The sequence below is a fragment of the Manis pentadactyla genome, chromosome 14 (genome assembly GCF_030020395.1).
Source record: "Manis pentadactyla isolate mManPen7 chromosome 14, mManPen7.hap1, whole genome shotgun sequence".
NCBI classification, from domain to species: Eukaryota; Metazoa; Chordata; class Mammalia; order Pholidota; family Manidae; genus Manis; species Manis pentadactyla.
In genome coordinates this window covers 32,428,462-32,451,319 of record NC_080032.1, presented here as the reverse complement: position 1 = coordinate 32,451,319, position 22,858 = coordinate 32,428,462, and the positions used below count along the sequence as shown (strand labels likewise).

At 38.0% G+C, this 22,858-nt stretch overlaps 1 protein-coding gene across 7 annotated transcripts in view; it reads left to right on the top strand.

The window, feature by feature from the left end:
* The window catches only part of GOLGA4 (golgin A4), a 127,634-nt gene that overhangs the window by 41,720 nt on the left and 63,056 nt on the right, over positions 1–22,858 (top strand). For 6 of the 7 annotated variants that reach the window (XM_036921605.2, XM_057491943.1, XM_036921608.2 and 3 more), the window contains 7 exons: positions 4,038–4,349; positions 6,841–6,888; positions 8,142–8,198; positions 19,636–19,734; positions 20,162–20,291; positions 21,904–22,091; positions 22,353–22,436. In XM_036921605.2, coding sequence (XP_036777500.2) covers positions 4,038–4,349; positions 6,841–6,888; positions 8,142–8,198; positions 19,636–19,734; positions 20,162–20,291; positions 21,904–22,091; positions 22,353–22,436 — 918 coding nt within the window. The remainder of the gene's footprint in view (positions 1–4,037; positions 4,350–6,840; positions 6,889–8,141; positions 8,199–19,635; positions 19,735–20,161; positions 20,292–21,903; positions 22,092–22,352; positions 22,437–22,858) is intronic. The other variant, XM_036921606.2, reaches the window with a different exon arrangement.

The following is a 22,858-nucleotide window of genomic DNA, read 5'->3' as shown; positions in this document are numbered from 1 at the left end:
TCCTGGTTAAAGCTTAAGCCATAAAGGAAGGTTTTTTCTGGTGGGTGAGATCTGACGTTCCCCAGAAGAGCTGAAATTTGAGCTGAGTTTTGAAGGATGTCTGGATTTCCAGATGCAGGGAAAGCATGGGCAGTGGTACAGAGGCACACCATGATGCATTTGTTCAGGGAGCAGGAAGTTGCCTGCTACTACTCAAGTTTTTGGTGTGTGGAGGGGTGGATTTACAGAGAAGTGGGGTCTTGGGAAGTGGGAACTTTGAATTTAAGCTGAGGAATTTGAACAGTCTAGTAAATGGGAATCCAGTTTAAAAGTATCTGAATTATTTAGGAAGACAATTGTGGTGACTGTGACAGGGACAGATGGGTGGGTAAGAGATCTGAGGCAGGTGAAGAGAGGGCTGCTGCATATATCCCACTAAGGGAGGAAAAGAATAGTGTTGGGGAAATAAAAAGGAGGGTGAAATGCAGGAGACAGAAAGGAGTTAAAAGTAACTTTGACATGTTGACTTAATTTTCCTTAAACATTTCTCCCTCTCTAACCCCCACCCTGTTTTTAAAAAATGAATTAGAAATCAGTGAATGTCCTTGGTGCCAGGAACCTGACCACAGCTGGTGCCAGGGTAGTTTAGTTTTTCACATATCAGAAGACCTGAGTGAAACAGGCAGTAAGGACTCTTCTCCCTTAGTTTCTGCCTCCCACTTCCCTTCCCTTCCCTGCCCTTACTACTGCCTTTCACCCTCACAACTACAAGTTGGCTTCCAAGAATTGTATCTCCATTCAGAGGAGAAACTGAAGACTATGTCAAAAGGTATATTCCTTTTTATGAGGAAAACACTGTCACTCCTAGAAGATTCCATCTTGTGGGTTTCCATTCACAGTGTACATTATTGGCCCACCTTAGTCACATGGTCCACTACTAGCTGAATCAGAGTCTGGGAAAAGCTAACTAAAAAAAAAACAACTCTAATTGTAATATAATATATTATAATATAATACATATGTACAGAAAATATGTATTTGTTATACTGAATAATGTGAAACTTTATTTCACAAACCAAATACAACTATGTAACCAGAACGCCAAATCGGGAAACAGAAATTACCATCATGCTAGAAGCCCTGTACCCACTGCTGTTACCCCCACTGACCCCCAAGGGTAACCACCACCCTGACTTCTAACACTGTAGGTTGATTGGACCATTAGGACTTTGTGTAAATGGAGTAGAAAGCAGGCGCACTTTTGTGTCTGGCTTCTTTACTCAGTACTCTGTTCATACATTCTTGCTTGTGGTTGTAAATTGTTCTCATTGCTGTGTAGTGTTCTACTGGTGAAAGACTACAACTTACTTATTTTATTGATAAGCATCGGTAGTGGTTTTGAGTTTGGGACTATTTTGAATTATGTTGCTGTAAACTTTTGAGTTTATGTCTTTTGTTGAACATGCATACACATTTCTGTTGAGTATATAGTTACTAGTGAAGTTGCTAGTTCTGCTTGGTGCATGTGGTTAGTTTTAGTAATACAGTTTTCCAAAGTACATTGTTCCACATCCTCACCAATAGTTGGTGTTTTTCCATATTTTTAATTCTAGCTCTTCTGGTAGATGTGTGGTGGTTTCTCCTCGTTGTGGCTTTAATTTGTATTTGGGAAGGTGAATGTTTTTACTGCAATGTATTATTACCCTGAACGAAACTGGGGACTGGTGGAAAGGAAGACAGGAAGATTGGAGATAGGGTGATAACCAGTATTTATTGTTTATCTTAAGCCAGTCATGGTTCTAAGTACTGCACATGTATTACATTATTACTCCTCACAACTACCCCGTGAGTTGGGTGCTGTTGTTATCCCCGTTTTACATATGAAGACACAGAGACGCAGAAGGTAAAGTGCCCAAAGTCATATTGCCAGTCAATGGTAGAGCTAAAACTTGGGCCCAAGAAGTCTGGTTTCATAGCTTGTGTTCTCAGCTGCTGTATCATATAACCAGTAAGCTTATATATGACATTCTTATTAGTAAGTTTGTCTTTTGTTTTAGTTTCCTTTTCTAACAATAATAGTAGCTGTTAAACGTTTAGTGAGCATTTATTACATTGTAAGTTCTTTGCGTGTATTAAATCCTTCAGTCCTTGTGGCATCCTTATGAAGTGGGTGATATTATTATTATTATCACCATTATTTTTACCATCCCCATTTTACAGAGCAGGGAAAAATGCCTAGTGAGGTCAAGGAACTTGGTGAAGCTACTTAACCACATATTCATGGCACCAGGATTTGGACTTAGGCAGTCTTACCTGACAGCACTCAGGCTGAATCACAACACTCAAGGGTGTTTCTCCCAAATATAATAGATATGGCAGTTATTAAGTCTGTCAGCTTCTGCCAATACACGCCTTTGACATTCTCCTTTAGTTTCTGACTGACCCTAATATAACAGCTATTTCTAGTGTTACTCAGACTTGCTTCACTTGTTTGTCCTAGGACACTTTACAACTGTGAACTGAAAAGCACTTTTTGCATGGGTCAGAAGTGGCTGGAAATGGAATCTCAATATGGTGGTTCTTCAAGTTTTTGGACATAAGGGTCCCTCCTCTCCCTTAAGACCGTTTCCACTACCTACCCCCAATATAAAGGGAAAACTCACATATTATGGGGGGGAAAAGGCTAAGAAGTACAGGAAAATACAAAAATGAAAATAAAAACCATCTAAAGTCTTACCACTCAATATCACTCTGTTAACTTTTGGTGTTTGTCCTTAATGACCTGATTCTAAGAGTATTTGTGTAAAAATACATACAAATTGAAAAGTATATTTAATTAATTTAATTCAAAATGAGTTCAAAATATCCATATTACTTTATAACCTATTTTTTATGTCTTAAACCTATAGTATGTCTTAAACCTCCTTTCATATATTGTGATTTATATAATGTATCCTCTGTTGGTGAACATTTGAGTTCTTTCCAGTTTTTACTATTATAAACAACCTGTGATAAATCTGTGCATATGAAGGGGATGGGCACTTTCTCTCCTCTTACTTCTCCCACCTTGCCTAATATTATTATTACACCTCTAAAATCCACAAATGAAGCATTCTGGTTTGATTTTTTAAAACTGTATACTAAAGAGTCTTGTTTTCCTGCAGTTTTTGCCTGCTCTCCCCTGAGCATTTCATTCTGGCATCTTTTGAGACCTTGCTGTTTCACTAATGAAGATGTGTTTCCAAGAAACAACTGTTAAATACTGTCACCTGAACAAAATAATGCAGCTTAGAACAGTTTGTTTAGTTATATTATTTTTCATTGTTATTCAAAATAATGTGTTATTATTCACAATGATGCTCTGCTCTTGCGCATCACGATTCCTAACGTCAGACTTACTCATCTGTGCAGAGGGACTCTAGCTCAGACTTTTCAGCTGCCCGCCATGACTTTGTAAAGCGTATTTTCACTGCTGCTAGACAGAAAGGTAAAGTAGAGGTGGCTGTTGTTAGTCAGCTCTTCCTGGCATTATCTTGTTTGAACAAAATATGCTCCCTGTGCTCCACAATGCCTGTGCCCCAGTCCTGTCTTTTGTCAAGAAGAGTGATCAGGAATCAGTGCCTCCACAGAGACTCCAAATAAAGCCCACTTGATTTCACATTCCACAGTATATAACCCCCTCTTTGGCCCCGAGTGTGTACTGGTGATCCAAATGGGCACTATCTCCAGGGATCTTGCAGTTTAGTGGAGAGACCCTCAGAGCACACCTGTGAGGTCAGCTGGGAAAGTTTGGCTTCCTTGTGATTTACAGATGTGCACACTGAGTCACTGGAAATGATTTAGTGTAGCCTTTCCACTGCTCAGTGACAGATCTGGGACGCACACTCCATGTCCTCAGTCTCCAAGTCCAGTGATTTTTCAGAGAACAGTATATTATATAAAATGCCAGGAATAGAAATTGAACTCATTGGGGCTTTTACTAGACCATGGCTGGTTGATGGAGAATAATAGAAGTGTAAATGTGCATTTTCACCCCATGTTCTGGGTTTTTGTTGCAGTCAGATGACACGCAGTCTACTTCTCAGAAGCTCCAGCTCCGGGTGCCTTCCATGGAGTCTTTGTTTCGAAGTCCACTAACGGGGTCTCTATTCCGATCCGCTTCTAAAGAGTCTTTGGTGCGAACGTCTTCCAGAGACTCTCTGAATCGACTTGACCTGGACTTTGCTGCCACCTTTGACCCATCCTCTGATATGGAGAGTGAGACCGAAGACTCACTCAGCAGTTTAGACAGTCTCAACAGAGAGCAGCTGGTTCAGTGGTTGCGCAGAATGGAACGAAGGTTGAATAGCTACAAAGGAAAGTGTTCTGAGGTAGGAGCATGACTTTTTGGCCTGTACAAAAATCTCTTCTCCTGTTCTGTACTTCATATTACTGTATGGCTTTTACTCCTGGGTTGACTGGACCGTCAATTCCCTAGGCATGCTGGTGAATGGTGGGTAGTCTGTGGACACATCTAGGAGCAGAGGCCCACTGGCAAAATTCTTAGTAAAGTTTTGGAGCAGGTTGTTCATGTAGCCCCCGGTTCTTGCCTTCCATGCCCCGTCTCTTTCATGGTCCTTCTCTCGCAGGGTGTTTGGATGCTCAGGGTGGAATCCCATCTTTCTTCTTCCCACCCCCACCGTTTATCCTCTTTAAGTGCTGTGGCTACAAAATGACCTCTTCTGCCAACTCAAGTCCCATTATTACTGACCTAGTTATGTTTAGGTAACCTGATTTCCTGATGCATTGGTTCACTCTGATTGTACCTACGTTGACACTTTGCCTCAGATGAATCTTTGCACTTCTGCACCTGGAGCTTGACCCTCCCTGTTTGGTCTGCTAGAGGAAGAGGGGAGTGCTGCCCCGCCTCCCTTTTGCTCTCTCCCTTGGACGGGATTGCATTAGTTGCCCTACAGTCCTACACTTAAAACAGTTCTTCCTCAGGAAAGCTTTTCTGGAGCAAGTTGCCCATGGCTTTTTTTAGACAATGTGTAATCTTTTATAATTTTAACAGTTTGTAAATCAGCATTGTAGTTCATTTTGATTAATGAATAATAAAGTTCAAAGCATATAAAGTCAGCTGTAACTTCTAGTTCCAATTATGGCTACAATATGGGTAGTTTTACCCTGTAGCCAAAACAACCAAAAAAAACACCCTAGATGAAATATCTGATACCTTTTTTAAAACTATAAAATACTGACAAAAAATTATTAGGCTATAATCTCTTGGCTCGCTGACCCTCAGAGAGATGTGAACAGAGCATTAAAGCCATGCATCTCATGGGGCACTTGTGGGATCAGGCCCCCTTTTGCTTTAACATCTTTTTAATTTTTAATTTTTATATCTGTCAAAGTTAATAATGGTCTTGATTTTTTTTTGCTTATTTAAATTTTTGTTACTTTCACTGGTTTATCCATGTCTTTTGAGTTTGAAGCTGGGGCAGCAGTGTAATTAGTACTGAAGTGTGTAAGACACTGCATTTTATGTTCATAGTACCACTTAATTTGGGGACATTACTGTGAAGTGGGTATTAATAATGCTCTATTTTGTAGAATAGGGATTAGAGACTCAAAGAGACTTAATCATAGAGATTACATAATGCTTAAAGTCACACAGGTAGTAATCGATAGACTGTGAATTTGAATCTAGATCTTACTGGTTGTGTCCACTCTTCTGTACTACCGCAGGTGGATTCACACAGCTGTTAGGGATGCAAACAACCCTTAGCCTTTGTCTCTACCTTTCCTTGCTACTGTAGGTGCCCAGGATGAAATAGTGGTATTCTGTAATCGTTGGGTTACTCTTCCAGCCCTGTATCATTCCCCCTTTTTGAGAACCACTTTCCTGTCTGTTAATAAGAATACCTGTCTTGAGGTAATAAGAAGGCACAGATCCTGGGCTTAGGCAGAGTTGTACTTCTTTTATTACCTTGCTGGACTCACTTTCCATTGCGGCCTGCCTCTTGACTCAAGACATCAGTAGATGCATTTGAGAGCACACAGCAGCCTTCTGAGGGAAATGGCAAGGCTCAGAATATGGGGGTGCTTCCTCCTAAAGCTGCAGCCTGTCTCTTTAGGGCCCACTAGCACTTCTAGAGTAAGGTCCAAGTAATTGGTTGGAGCATGAGTAATGCTATATAATTTGAAGGTTTAAAAAGATTTATTGTCCCATAATTTCATCAAGAGTTGCTAGAATGTTTAAATATCCTATTTAGTTAGGTTAAATGGTTAAACATCTCTTTATGACCTGAATTCCCAGTTTTCATCTATTGGTTATGAGTTCCTTTCCTCAGATTTTCACAGCGCCACAGTCTCAGGCCCTATAACCAGAGGACCATCGTTACATGGTCTGTTAGAGCCCAAAGAAAAAAATCACCTGGAGAGCTTGTTTAAAACACACATTCCAGTGCCCCAGACCCTGCTACCCAATTCTTAGTTTAGGTGGGTCCCAAGAATTTCTGTTCTAGCAAGTTCCCAGATGATTCTGTTGATGATGGTACTGGTGTGTGAGCACAGTTTGAATAGCCACCAGCCTTTAGGCAAGCTGGCTCTAATCCCTACCTATGAATTAGGTTCTGAAATTTAAAGAGCTATGTCTAAGGTGAAATGAAATAGAGATTTATTTATAGTCAAGTTACATTTTGTTTTTTAGAAATACATTTACCTGTTACTTAGTTTTGATTGTATATGCATCTAATTAGGTTGGATTATCTATAAAAATTCTTTTTTTAAATTTTCATAATGAGATACCTTAACAGAGTTTAGGGTAATTAATTTCATTTATTTAGGAATGACTAATGTTGGTGACTTTTTCTTTATTAGCTTGTCACAGCTTATCAGACTCTTCAGAGAGAGAAAAAAAAGCTACAAGTAAGTGATTTATTGGCTGTGTTGATTCAAATGTATAATTTTAAAATTAGAAAGGATTTTACAGTAAGATAGTTCTAACCATCACTTACAATAATTCTCCATGTGATCAAAGTATTTAACCTGTTTTACCATTGGGAGTTTTGATAATGAGAGTGAGTGAGAAATCCCAGAGATTTTTACCTCTGGTAAGGATGGGCTTCCTTGAGTTTGGATCCCTGTAATGTTGAAGAGGTTTGGATTTATGGCATGTTGGCCTCTTTTAGTCATGTTTCTTAGTGTCCCAGTCTGCAGATTGCATCCTGTTTTAATGGTAAAGACATATACAACCTCCTAGGCTTTCCCTTCTAATTTTAAATAGCTGCAGATCTCTGTTCCTATAATTTGCTCAGGGTCCAAACCCAAGCACACACTCTTCTTCTTCCTGAAGCTGCTGCTTGTACAGCTCTTGGTGAAGTGTGTGGGAAGAAGTTACTATAGCTCTTCTGGGGGACCCACCTCAGCTTCACTGTGTCATCTTGTTTGTGATCTGAAGTTTCCCACCAGGTTATACAGGTAATAATTCATAAGACAGAGCTAGGCAGAAGTAGCCACTGCTGTTCAAACATTACTCACTTTGCTGTGTTCTTTATAGATACAGTCTGTTTTTTACAGTAAAAGTTATTTAAAACAGCTTAGCATTTTGTCCCATTAATGACTCAAGTTACATAACCAAAAAGATATTTATAAAGTGAGTTTTGGTAACATTAATTTCCTCATGTACAATTTTAAATATTTAACTGCTATAAATATTAATAATAATGGCTAAATTAAGTACAACATTAAATTTTCATCTTTGGTCTGGAATATAATCAGTTCAGAATGGCAACACCAGTGGTTTATTGCTTATTCAGTGTTTTTTAATTGTCCATAACAAGTGTGAAAATTGTTATTACAAATAGTTTTTGTTGTTTTTGATATTTTAAGCATGAGGTCTACCAAAATGGGGGATAATTCTGATTTAATTCATTGTATTATTTTCACGTCATAAATTCGTTCTCAAAAGGTCATTTTATTCCTAAATCCTGTGGATTTTTATTTAGTCTTTTATTTGTAGATGTGTGTAATTCTACCACTAAGTGGCAGTAGAGAATTGTTTGCATGGTCCCCAAAGCAGAGGGTGTTTGAGATAAAATTTAATGGTTTGTGCTATTTTGTTACTTTTTTCATTAGTGTGTCAAGCTTTGAACCAGCTCTTTTTTCTTTTTAAATCCAAGGGTATATTAAGTCAGAGTCAGGATAAAGCACTTCGGAGAATTGGAGAATTAAGAGAGGTAAGTTGTAGTGATTAGTACTTTGGCAGCAGTAGTTAAAATCTCTCATGTTTATCAGAACTTCTGTATCTGTTAGGATAGCTTCATGTGCATTTCATTAGGTAAGGTAAAAACGAACTGCTTGACCTATAAGGCCAGGGATCAACTCTTACAGTTTTAATTTGTGTGGTTTCCCCAGGGTATAAGTTATTGGTGGAATTAATAACCTAAGAATGTCTTATTTACCAATAGAATGTCATTTGCCTGCATGAACAATGGGAACTTTCAAGGCTAAGCTGTCCCTTCTGTTAGGTGTTTCAGGCTTCTTTTTGTTTTTTCTAACCCATAATTTTGGTTAAATAAAATAAAAGTTCACTGAAGTTATTTGGTGGTAATTTTTCAGAGAATTACTAGAGTTCAGGCAAATATTTATCATTTGGAGTCATGCTTTACTAATTTTTGCTTTTGTCCTATCTCAAGAAGGAGAGAGAATATTGGCTTATGTTGGTTAGAAGATAGCATTCTGTATCTGTGCTATATCGCTTTTCATAAACATTTAAAAATCTTTTAATTTTGAAATATAACAGACACAGAAAACAAGCACAAAAAATCCATAGTGTTCACGTACATGGGGAACACCACTGTAAACCCAGCACATTGTATGTTGCCACCAGCCTCCCTGAGAGCCCTCATGTCTCTGAGCCCAACCACAGCGCCCCCTTCTCTGAAAGTACTATGGTCCTGACTTTATTGTACTTCCTTATGTCTCTTTAAGGTTTTGTCACCTACGTGTGCACCCCCAAATGCTTCAGTCATGCCCATGTAGACAATTCTTCTTAAATCTGTACATCCCCTGCATCCCTGTCTTTTTGTTGTGTTCATCTGAAGAACCTGAAGGTCAGAAATTAGTCATTGGCCTGTCCCAACGTTCTAAGCACAATAGTCTTAGAACGACAATACACATACTACCACCATCAATTACGGTCACTGCAATTAGTTAAATACACTTTTATATGCTCTTCCAATTCTTCCATCATTTAAAAAATCTTTTTCCATGCCTATACTGTTAGATCATAAGCTATTACATATATATTCTTTCCCTTTTAACCATTGTGGTATATTTGTTCTTCAAGTATTTAATGTTCACCCAGAAAAAGAGGATGCCCTGACTGTTATCCCTGACTTCCCCCAGTCTCTCCACCACTCCTCCCCTGACCCCACCCATGCTTTTCTGAGTGTTGTACAACTGTAATGCTGTCTTTGAAGTCAACTAGAAATGTGGGGTCTTGGGCAGAAGAGGATGTTAGGTTTTGTTCCCTCTCAGGCACTTTATATTACTAGAAAGAAGGTGCTTTTAGAATTTTGCTAGAGGGACAAATAATATGGCACTTTTCCCCAAAAGGTTTTCTATTAAATTAATTCCTTTTCACTTAATATTTTTTTGCTTGTTGTCTGATGTTTTGGGAATAATGAAATGGACTAATCAGGGAGTAGGTATAGTCTGTTTCTGTAAGAAATGCCCAGGTTTTTTACAGCTAATGATTGGTTTGTGTAGTCATGGAGAGCAGGAATGATAAGAAGTTCATAGTGTAGGCTAGATGTTAGGCTTCAGGTTCTGAGGGTATTTTAATGGTAGCGAAGCTGGAGATGCAGGAAAGCCTGTGTTTTTCTGTTGTGCTCAGGCCTTCTCCACTAGAGGTCCCTGACTGAGGGGTCTCTGCTCTGAAAATATGCTCCAGCAAACAGGTGAAGAACTTTACCCTGTCAGTAGGTAGGTAAGCACCCATGTGACACTCACTGCTGTCTCGTAACCAAGCTAGGTCTCCTATCTAATCTTAATCTAAATCACAGACTGAGCATTCCCGGGCATATCAGAGGGGGGAGAGAAAGGCCTGTTTTACCACCAGGCCCCAGTGCCATGCATCTCCTTGGTTGCAGGTGTTGAGGGGTTTAGGCAACTAGGAGAGGCTTGGCCAAAAGGTGTACTCTGTGAGGACCTGTGGTAAGAAGCAGATGTGCTGACCTTTCAGGGAAAGTGGGCTCTTTGAGTAACCTGGGTGCTGCCAGTCACATTTGTAACTCTGCCTCCCTTTGGGAGCTGGTGAGAGCTTGAGAAGAGGCAGAGGTAAGGGAACATAGAACTAAACTAAAGGGTAGTTTTCACCCTGTGGTACAAAGCCATACTTTTTTTTTTTTTTCTGGACTGAACTGTTTGCTTTATTTATTTATTTATTTATTTATTATTATTATTAAGGTATCATTGATATACAATCTTATGCTCAGGTTTCACATGACAACATTGTGATTACTACATTCCCCCTATTATCAAGTCCCCACCACATACCCTATAATAGTCACTGCCCATCAGCACAGTAAGATGTTTTAGAGTCACTACTTATCTTCTCTGTGCTATCCTGCCTTCCCTGTGCCCCCCCATCTTATGTGTGCTAATCATAATGCTCCTTAATCCCCTTACAAATCCATACTTTTATTCAGGAACTTTATCATTTAGTTAGTTAAATTTAGGAATTACTTAGCAGAGCCACAGATTGATGAGTTTTAGGTCTTTTTTATTATCTGCCTCTCTCTATTAGTCTCCTGTTGCTGCCTCAACAGATTACACTTAAAACAACAAAAATTTATTATCTCAGATGTTTGACACACGTCTCACTGAGTTAAAATCAAGGTGTCAGTAGGACTGTGTTCCGTTCTGGAAGTTCTAGGGGAGCATCTGTTTCCTTGCCATTTCTAGCTTCTAGAGGCTGCCACATCCCTTGGCTCATGGCCTCTTTCCTCCACCTGCAGAGCTGTCAGTGTTGCTTCTCTGACCACTTTTCCCCAGGCACTTCTCCCTCTCTCCCTGAACTCAGTTGAGAAGGTTCCCTGATTGTAAGGATGCTTGTGATTAAATAGGGCCCACCCAGATAATCCAGCAGTAATCTCTCTGTCCCAAGGGCCTTAATTCAACCACATCTGTGCATCCTTGTAGCATATTCTGGTTTTAGGGGGTAGGCTGGAGAATCTTTGGGGGCCTTGTAGTATATTCTGGTTTTAGGGGGTAGGCTGGAGAATCTTTGGGGGCCGTTATCTGACTCCCACACTGCCTCTAGTGAAGACTATAATTGAAATGCCCAAGAGACAGCTAATAAGAGAAGGAAGAAAAACAAGGGGTCTGGAGGCCATATAGTAAATTGCCACTTGGTACATGTCGTTAACTGTTTTTGTAGCAGCTAAAATATATTTCTGGACATAACCCTTGGTTCCAGTTGCATAAAGATTTATTCAGTAATTTATATGTAAATACTAAGTAGATAAGTGAAAGTTCCAGTTATTTTAAATTTTGTTCTGAAGAGAAAAATTTTCTTCAATTAAAAAATATAACCCATAAAACCATGATTACCATTTGATTAAACATTTAGAGTGATGTAAGTTGTAAAATATTTTGTTTCTTTGGGATTAAAGTCTGAGTAGAAGTTATACACAGTTTCATTAGTACTTTCTGATTTAGCCTGGCCAAAATTGAGTACATCTTGATTTTGCTATGTTAAGATAGTAAGAAAGTATTCTTTAGTATTTTATTTCTTCCCCTTGTGGTTATCAGTATGTGCTTGAATAGAATCTATGAACATCTCTCCTGATATTTTATATCAAAATAACAGTTCTATATAGACAAATACGATGTTTTTTTTTTTTTAACTTTTTTATTGAAATACAGTTTATATACAATATTATATTGGTTTCAGATGGACAACTTAGTGATTAATCAGTTATATACATTACCATCTATCACCAAAGATTTTTCAATATTGGGAGGTGTATTCTCTATGCTATACTTCAATCCCTGTGGCTAAATAATTTTATAATTTGAAGTTTGTGCCTCTTTATCCTCTTCACCTTTTCACCCCCCCACCATGGTTACCAACTGGCTATTCTCTTTGTTTATGAATTTTTTTCTGTTTTGTTTCTTTGTTTACATTATTTTTCTAGATTCCACATAGAAGTGAAACCATATGGTATTTGTCTTTTTCTGCCTGGCTCATATCACTTAGCCTAATGCCCTCTAGGTCCATCCATGTTGATGCAAATGGCAGGATTTCTTTTTTATGGCTTGAGTAATATTCCATTTTTATATATGTGTATCACATCATTTTGCCTGTTCATCAATTGGTGGATATTTAGGTCGTTTCCATGTCTTGGCTATTGTAAATAATGCTGCAGTAAACATAGGGGTGCATAAAACTTCAAATTAATTATTTTGTTTTCTTTGGGCAGATTCCCGAAAGTATAATTGCTGGGTCTTACAGTATTTTTATTTTTGCTTTTTTGAGAAATCTCCATACTGTTTTCCATAGTGGCTGTACCAGATTGAAATCCCACTAGCAATCTCTGAGGACTCCCTTTTCTCCACATTGTCGCCACTTTTATTTCTTGTCTTTTGGATAGTAGCCATTCTGACTGGTCTGAGGTGCTGTCTCATTGTAGTATTGATTTGCATTTCCCTGATGATGAAAGAGGTTGAGCATCTTTTCATGTGTCTGTTGGTCATGTATGTCTTCTTTGGATCAAATACTATGTCTTATATCAGTATCTAGCATATTGGATACTTTTTTAAAGAATCTGATAAAGAAATAAAAAGGTAAGCAAAAACATTTCCAATAGATAACCTATAATTTTTTTGCCTGATCTTGAACCTCTTATCATGAACAGATACTAAACAGGAATTTCATACTATGAGGAAAAGGTAATTAAACTTTGCAAATTATGAGCTCATCTAAGTAGATAGGATTCTCTGATTCCCTGTTAAGGCCAGTTGAATGGGGAATAAATGAAGATATTGTCTTAGATGTTACCTCCTTTCTCTGTCCTTTGTCTGTGCATGACATATACTTTTTCCAGGCTCACTCAGACATGATTTGTTATGAGCAATTGCTGTTCTCAAAGCTAACTTCAGGGAGGAAGACTTCATCTTTTGCATCTTGAAGTCACCTCTGAATATAATGGGTAACATGGGGCTGAGATAAAAAATATTGAAACGATTAAAGGTATTTGATACATTTCACTCATCAGAATTTCTCCCTAAGGATATAATCCACAAGACCTTGCAAAATTAAGGCACAGAAATGTTAATTGCAGGGTTTGCCAAAAACCGGAATCAGTCTAAATGGCCAAAAATAGAAGAATTATTGAGTTAGTTTAATTTCATAATATTACAGAGCCATTTTGTATTGTGCTAGAAAGTTCAAATAGTCTAAATAAACACTGAAGATAAGTAAACCAGAGTCCACTTCCACTTGCCAGAGATAGCCCTCAGCAGTATTTACTTGTATATTGTTTCACAAAGTTTTTGTTTGTATAGTAATTTAAATAGTGTTTTAAGAGACTATTTAACCACAGGGTTGTTATTTTGCAACAATTACATTACACGCCAGTATCTTATTTTGTGATTTAATGAGGGTGTTGTTTAAGGAGTTAGCTGGAGGGAGCATTATTGATTAAATTCAGTGTCAGATAAAATTATAAATATTTTCTGAATCATTACTGATTTAAGCCTAAACTGGAAATACAGTTTATTTAGATGTCCGAAAGAGTTACTTTTCTCAAATGTTTTAATAAAATAGTTTGGATGATTGAGCTTGATAAATAAACTGTCAGGTGATAGTAATCTTGAACATATTTTTTCATCTCTAAGTGGCTAACATGCAGGAGTTTGTTTGCCCAGTAAGACAGTGAATTTAAAATTCGATTTTAGAATCAGTACTGGGTTTCACTTTTTTTTTTTTAAGAGGTTTTGTTGAGTTGCTGGAATGTTTTTAAAAAATTGACCAGAATGGTGAAGGGACTTAAAATCACATCCTTATGAAGTGGTTGGGAAAGTGGGGGATGTGTTTCATGAGAAGACCCAGAAACATTGTCATTTATTCAATAAATATATATTATACCAGACCTACTAAGTACTTGGATTCTTATATCTTTATTCATGCACATATGGAACATTCTAGATAAGAATACATAAGGGTGTATAAGACAAAATCCATGACCTAATGAAGCTTATTTTCTGGGTAAGACATACATACATACTTATATACATACATGCATACATATGTAACACTGTCAGGTAGTAAATAATTCTATTAGGAAAAAATTAAGCAAGCATAAAGGGATGAAGGTTGAATGAGGCCTTAGGGTGGGCACAGACTGACTCCTCTTAGAAGAATGGATTACAGCAGGTAAGAGTGGAAGCAGTTAGCAGTCTCTTGCGGCAGTAGCAGTAGTAGGGATAGAGGTGGTGCAATGGTCAGATCTACCCACTTGGAAGGCAGTGCCAGTATGACTGGCTGATGATTGGACATGGGGGAAAAGAGGAGTCAGTGTTGACTCCAGGGTTTTTGGCCTGACTGACAGTGAATGGTGGTATCATTAGCTGAGATGGGGAGTAGTGCGAAAATATTAGGTTTGTTGGGGGAAAACATCAGGTTTTTTGCCAGGCTCCAGAGTTTGAAGTGGTGTCATGTGGAAGGAAGATAAGATTGGTTCTTAGTGACTGCAAGGGTCTGTCTAATCAGAAGAACTTTTTGAAGTGGAAAGTGACCTCAGATCTCAGGGTCCAGTTCTGGAGCAGGTGAAATCCTTATCATGGAGATTTTGAACACTCGGCTAGCCAGCCTGTGGGCTCTAGTCAGAATATAAGTAGGCAGTTTGTAGTTCACAAGTAGCCTTTATTGTTTACTGAGTGTTATTGGTAGAATTGTGTAAGGTAGCAGGAGATGCTGCCATTATGTCTAAGGACTTCTTATCCAGATGATTCAAAACCTGAAAACTGTAGTGTAAATTGAGGAGTTGTTGTGAGCTGTTAGGGATACTGTGTGACAGAGTCTAGTACGGTAGGGTGTAGTAATTAGAAGAGATAAATTTTAAAGTAAGTGAAAGACTACAGTGCTGTAAAGGAGGGGTGCAGCTGTCCAGACTAAAGAATTGGCCTATGCGAAGTCAGGGGAGAGTGCTCTGCGGACTTGAGGATTTCAGGACTGAAAAATTACCTTCCCATTCCCTCCTGAAATTGGAGAAAGGAAAATTGTCATAGAGCTGCTAACTTTTATTTTTTCAAGAAAGGACATCAAGGATAAAGAACCACGTTCTTTGTTGTCATTATTTCATGAAAAAAAGGTTTTTTAATACCAAAAAATTAGGAAGGATATATTCTCAGAATGAAGTCCAGTTGTTTAAATGAAAGAAATTTAGCTCTAAGAAGAACACTGTACATTTGCCTTTCTGTTTCTTATTTCCCCATGGATCAGTGCCAGCTTCATTCTGGGCACATCCTGATTTGAAGAACAGCATTTAGAGACTACTGCTGTTGAGGAAAGGCAAGCCAGGAGGTTTAGTGAGAGGAACAGTAAATAATGTGCTTAGGGATTTAGGGCAGAGTAGGTGTGGGGGAGAATAGAGGACAGTTGGTGACTGTTTGACAATAAGTTTAACACAGTGCAAGAAGAGGGCATTGCTTGTGAGTCCTTGAAAACACTGAGGAAATTTTTCTAGTGAATGTATAAGGGGTGCATTAAACCAGAGGAAGACTTGAGATAAGAATTCTCTCTAGAAGGTTGCTTAGGGAAATTAATTAATGAAAATTACAGAGTTCTGGACTATGGTTATTGATGTGGGAAAAATAGGACCAAAACATTGTGGAGAAAGTAATAGAAGAAATGGATTATATGCAGGAATCACAGAGAGAAGTAAAGTGAGCTCACGTAATTAGGAATCCCAGAACAGTAGAGGGGTTTGTTGGGACGTCTAATCTGTTCCTGATGGTAATCTGTAGCATTCTGGAGGCGTGTGAGGAAGAACAGAATTCTGAGGGCACAGGATTGAGCCCAGAGGATTAGATGCTGATAGACTCCATGAAGGACATAAAGGAGACTTTAAGACACAAGAATGTAGACAGGAACCCTCAAGCCACAGAAATCAGTCACCTCCGTTGTGAGGTAATTGTTGGTGACGGTACACAAGAGAGGTAAAGATCACAGGATTTAGTTAGAAAGGCTCATTTGTGGCCTTAACATAGCATTTAAGTAATTTCAGAAACTTTCAGAAGTTTTACCATTTGGTGATCAGCTGGCTCAGCCTTTTCATTTTACAGATGAGGAAGCTTCTGATTTTGGGCTATCAATCGCTTTCATATATTGGGAAGAGGAAGGCTCTATTAGCTGTTTGGTATATAACAGTTTAGTCTTAGATCAAGAGAATATAAAGCAGCCCAAATAGTAAGATGTCTTAAAGTAGGGTGAAATTTTACTTTTATCTTATGCAATTATTTTTTATTTATTTAAATTTTTTATTAAGGTATGATTGATATACACTCTTATGAAGGTTTCACATGAAAAAACAACGTGGTTATTACATTTACCCATATTATCAAGTCCCCACTCATACCCCAATGCAGTCACTGTCCATCAGTGTAGTAAGATGCCACAGATCCACTATGTGTCTTCTCTGTGCTACACTGTTCTCCCTGTGATCCCCCACACCATGTGTACTAAACATAATACCCCTCAGTCCCCTTCTCCCTCCCTCCCCACCCACCCACCCATACCCCTCCTCTTTGGTAACCAATAGTTCATTTTTGGAGTCTCCGAGTCTGATGTCATTTTGTTCCTTCAGTTTTGCTTCATTGTTCCACTCCACGAATGAGGGAAATCATTTGGCATTTGCCTTTCTCCACCTGGCTTATTTCACTGAGCATAATGTCCTCCAACTCCATCCATGTGGTTGCAAATGGTAGGATTTGTTTCTTTCTTATGGCTGAATAGTATTCCGTTGTGTATATGTACCACCTCTTTTTTATCCATTCATCTACTGATGAACACTTAGGTTGCTTCCATATCTTGGCTATTGTAAAAAGTGCTGCAATAAACATAGGGGTGCATATGTCTTTTTGAATCTGAGAAGTTGTATTCTTTGGGTAAATTCCAAGGAGTGGGATTCCCAGGTCAAATGGTATTTCTACTTTTAGTTTTTTGAGGAACCTCCATATTGCTTTCCACAATAGTTGAACTAGCTTACATTCACACCAGCAGTGTAGGAGGGTTCCCCTTTCTCTGCATCCTTGCCAGCATTTGTTGTTCTTAGTCTTTTTGATGCTGGCCATCCTTACTGGTGTGAGGTGCTATCTCATTTTGGTTTTACTTTGCATTTCCCTGATGATTAGTGATGTGGAGCATCTTTTCATTTGTCTATTGGCCATCTGAATTTCTTCTTTGGAAAACTGTCTCTTCATATCCTCTGCCCATTTGTTAATTGGGTTATTTGCTTTTTGAGTGTTGAGGCATGTAAGTTCTTTATATATTTTGGATGTTAACCCCTTGTTGGATATGTCACTTAAAAATATATTCTCCCATACTGTAGGATGCCTTTTTGTTCTGTTGATGATGTCCTTTGCTGTACAAAAACTTTTTAGTTTGATGTAGTCCAATGAGTTCATTTTTGCTTTTGTTTCCCTTTCTTGAGGAGATGAGTTCAGGAAGAACTTGCTCATGCTTATATTCAGGAGATGTTTGCCTATGTTGTCTTCCGAGAGTGTTATGGTTTCATGACTTACATTCAAGTCTTTAATCCATTTTGAGTTTACTTTTGTGTATGGGGCTAAACAATAATCCAGTTTCATTCTCTTACATGTAGCTGTCCAGTTTTGCCAACACCAGCTGTTGAAGAGGCTGTCATTTCCCCATTGTATGTCCATGGCTCCTTTATCATATATTAATTGACCATATTTGGTTGGGTTTATATCAGGGCTCTCTAGTCTGTTCCATTGGTCTGTGGGTCTGTTCTTGTGCCAGTACCAAATTGTCTTGATTACTGTAGCTTTGTAGTAGAGCTTGAAGTTGGGGAGCATAATTCCCCCTGCTTTATTTTTCCTTCTCAGGATTGCTTTGGCTATTCGAGGTCTTTTGTGGTTCCATATGAATTTTAGGACGATTTTCTCTAGTTCGTTGAAGAATGCTGTTGGTATTTTGATAGGAATTGCATTGAATCCATAGATTGCTTTAGGCAGGATGGCTGTTTTGATAATATTAATTCTTCCTATCCATGAGCACATGATGTGTTTCCATTTATTAGTGTCTTCTTTAATTTCTCTCATGAGTGTCTTGTAGTTTCCAGAGTATAGGTCTTTCACTTCCTTGGTTAGGTTTATTCCTAGGTATTTTATTCTTTTTGATGCAATTGCGAATGGAATTGTTTTCCTGATTTCTCTGCTAGTTCGTTGTTAGTGTATAGGAAAGTAACAGATTTCTGTGTATTAATTTTGTATCCTGCAACTTTGCTGAATTCAGATATTATATCTAGTCGTTTTGGAGTGGATTCTTTAGGGTTTTTTATGTACAATTTTATGTCATCTGCAAACAGGGACAGTTCAACTTCTTCCTTGCCAATCTGGATGCCTTTTATTTCTTTGTGTTGTCTGATTGCCGTGGCTAGGACCCAAGGTCCCAACTATGTTGAATGAAAGTGGGGAGAGTGGGCATCCTTGTCTTGTTCCTGATCTTAAAGGAAAAGCTTTCAGCTTCTCAGTGTTAAGTATGATGTTGGCTGTGGGTTTATCATATATGGCCTTTATTATGTTGAGGTACTTGCCCTCTATACCCATTTTGTTGAGAGTTTTTATCATGAATGGATGTTGAATGTTGTCAAATGCTTTTTCAGCATCTATGGAGATGATTTTGTCATTTTTGTCCTTCTTTTTGTTGATGTGGTGGATGATGTTGATGGATTTCCAAATGTTGTACCATCCTTGCATCCCTGGCATAAATCCTACTTGATCATGATGGATGATCTTTTTGATGTATTTTTGAATTTGGTTTGCTAATATTTTGTTGAGTATTTTTGCATCTATGTTCATCAGGGATATTGGTCTGTAATTTTCTTTTTTTGTGATGCCTTTGCCTGGTTTTGGTATTAGAGTGATGCTGGCCTCATAGAATGAGGTTGGAAGTATTCTGTCCTCTTCTATTTTTTGGAAGACTTTAAGGAGAATGGGTTTTAGGTCTTCACTAAATGTTTGATAAAATTCAGCAGTGAAGCCATCTGGTCTAGCAGTTTTGTTCTTAGGTAGGTTTTTGATTACCAGATCAATTTCGTTGCTGGTAATTGGTCTATTCAGATTTTCTGGTTTTTTGACTAATTATTATTATTTTTTTATCATCTCCACATTGGTATCAATTCAGCAGTTACTGCAGTTGTAAAAATTTACTGTTTCTTTTTGGAGCTTCACATTATTTAAGAAACAAAGTTATTTGTTGGAGTAAATACTAATGTTTTAAAAGCTAGTTTCTCTAATTACTGTTGCTGATACCTTAAGAGAAATGTACATCTGGATTGATCATGTTTTTATACTTTGATAACTTCAAATTTGTATTTTTTAATTTTATACTGAAAATTACCTATAAAACCCTTTGGATTTTAGGAGCTTCAGATGGACCAGCAAGCAAAAAAACATCTCCAAGAGGAGTTTGATGCATCCTTAGAAGAAAAAGATCAGTATATTAGTGTTCTTCAGACTCAGGTAAAAGGATAAAAGAGAAAGTATTTTGCAATTTTTGCATTAAGAATACAAAGGGGTTTTGATATGATACCTAATAGGTTCCAGATATTTTAAAAACATGGCCTGATTTTTTAAAACTCTGCTTTTCCACAACTAACTTTAAATATAATTTATTATTTATTTATTGTGTCTTTTGGCAATTGTATATACCTCACCTATGACTGCAACCAGTTACAGCCATATAACTAGGATATCATTGAAAATAGGAAATACAAAAATTAACTTCATTGGGAGTAAACTATTTTGATTTTTACCCCTGTTATAAGCAAAAAGATTATCTCTTACTCTGTCCTCTCCCCATTTTAAAAGAAAGTACTACTGCCATATTTTCTGTTGGGTTTTTGTCTAGGCTTTTCTATGTTTTTATTTCTTCTTTTTTTTTTTTTAGGTTTCTCTGCTGAAGCAACGGTTAAGAAATGGTCCGATGAATGTTGATTTACTGAAACCTTTCCCTCAGGTGGAACCACAGGCTGAAGGTGTCACTAAAGAGAACACAGAGAGTGATGTAGAGCCAGCAGGTAAGCTTCGGCTTGTTGAAAGGTTAACTTAAAAAGCAGAGGAGGTGTTTTGAGAGAAATCTTCTGCATCCGTGGATGTTTTGTTGCCCTGGTCTAGCTTGGATTAATACTTAGTCTATAGGCACAGACCTGATCATCTACATTTGCTCTCTTACAGCACTAAACTATGTTTTCTACCTTTATCTTGCATCTACCTACCACTTCAGCATTTTATTAAAAAAAAAATAATAATAATAATAATAATAAGGGAGAAATGTGGGATTCACATATAAATCAAGTATAAAATCAAACGAATATTCATATTTGACCTGATTGTTTATAGTTCATAATGTGTGATCAAAACCAAAAGTTTCTGTGATGACTGCCTTTGTACTGTTCACCATGTAAGAACTTATTCACTATGTAAGAATTTGTTCACCATGTAAGAACTTGTTCGTTATGCTTCAGAAGATCAGAGACTGATGAGAATTAGGCTTGGGGTGGATTAATGATTGTGCATTGAGTCCCTATACAGAATTTTATTGTTGTTAACAACCATTTGATCAATAAATATGAGAGATGCCCTCTCAAAAAAAAAAAAACCAGAGGAGGGTGTGGAGAGATCCCAGGGGGTGATGCGGGCTGAGGAAAAAGTAAAGTGTCCTTGATCCTGATTGTTCCAGGAAGATGCAAGGGGAGTTGTTCTTTTGGTTCTTTGTTGTTATTCAGGAGAAAGTAAATTGTTTTCAGACTTGAAAGTTTGTGAAGAGCAGCACATTTCTGTTGTAATAAAAATCCATTACATTACACTGTATTATTGATGGCAGTTAGATTTCCTATAAACAGTCAGCTCTGCTCAATATTAGTGAATGTGCTACTTGCCATTGGTTAGCCATTGTAGTTTCTAAGTAATATTGTTTACATATTTCTACATTCAGAGATGCCTGTATTTGCCCAGTTATTTGCTTTCTATTTGGAAAAGAAAGGATAAATTTTGTCTTAAAATCCAATTACGGTTCTCCCTATTCTTTGAGGCTTTGGGTTACACATTCAGCAAAAATCCTACTTTTTATTTTCTAGCTTTTTCTCTCAAAGGTGTTTGTGATAAACCTTTAGTCTAGCCAGAGCCAGAGTAAGGTACTAAGCAGCTCTCTCTAAGCAGCCAACCTATAAGGGGTGTGAAAACTTCGCTCGAAGTGTAGGTAGAGATAGCTGCACCTATCAGAGCTCCTCTCTGGCAGAGATTCAAGTGCAGTGGAAGGAGTTCTCTGTTAATCTTTTCGGGAGGGATGGCTGCTCAGACGTGGGGCACTCTTGAATAACAAAAGGTGGCCGTCACACTGTTTTGTAAGGAGGGTGAATTCAGCTAACGTTAGGTAGCTACTGGGTATTGTTGTCATTTGATGTGGGGTTGAAGCACAGAAAAGATGAATGCACTACTCAGCGTCTTCAGGTACAGATCCTACATAAAGCAGAAGAGTAGAGGTTTGGAAGAGTGCCCTCCATCTGTGTCTGGCTCCGTATAGCAGAGTGTTGGGATAAGGATGCAGTCCTTTGCCAGCAGAGGGACTAGTCTCAGAGGGCCTTACTTTCTTTACTGACTGCCCTACTAATGCTGCTTTACTGTGAATAGTGGGAGATGAAGCTTCTGCTAAAACACTGGAAATCCTTCAACAAAGAGTTAAGCGCCAAGAGAGTCTCCTGCAGCGTTGCAAGGAAACAATTCAGTCACATAAGGAGCAGTGTACACTGTTAACCAGTGAGAAAGAGGCCTTGCAAGAACAACTAGATGAAAGACTTCAAGAATTGGAAAAGATGAAGGTAAAAGAGCACATGAGTTTGATTAATGCAGCCCCTACCCTAGAGCTGGACTCGTGGCCAGGTGTGGCCAGCTCACCTCTGCAGGTAGCATCAGAGGCTACCCACCAGCCTGGACAGCCAAATGCTGACTGCCCCTTAGAGAGGCCCTGTGTACCTGTCTCCCACTGGAGTATGAGACACATCCAAGCTAGATCAAATGTTTAGCATTCACATGTGAGAAGCTTTATTAGAGATGGAAATGAACTTTTAAAATTTTTTTAGGAGCTTCATATGGCTGAGAAGACTAAACTTATCACTCAGTTGCGTGATGCAAAGAACTTAATTGAACAGCTTGAACAAGATAAGGTAAAACAACACAACTTACAATACTAAAGTTTGTCAGGGGCCCGAAATTTACCTTTGGAAGCAGTTTGAAGCATTCAGACTTAATGTTTTCCAAAATTTTCATAGCTGCTTCCATGAAAAATCCTTGTTTTGGTTTCTAGATTTTCTAGATTTATGTAAGTATTAGTGTTAGTTTTGTATCATGTGGAGGAAGCTGATTTTCTGTGATTTCTTGATCCCAGTCAGCACTTTGATATACTGATTAGAATAACTGTTGCAAAAGAAATCTTCTATAGTTGATAGTACATAACTACATTTTTATATGTTTTTTAGTATGTAACTACTTCTCAGAGAAAAATTAAATTATTTACAATTAAGGCATTAATTACTAAATGTGAATGATTTAAATATTATCTTTCAAATATAATGGAAGTAGATTAATC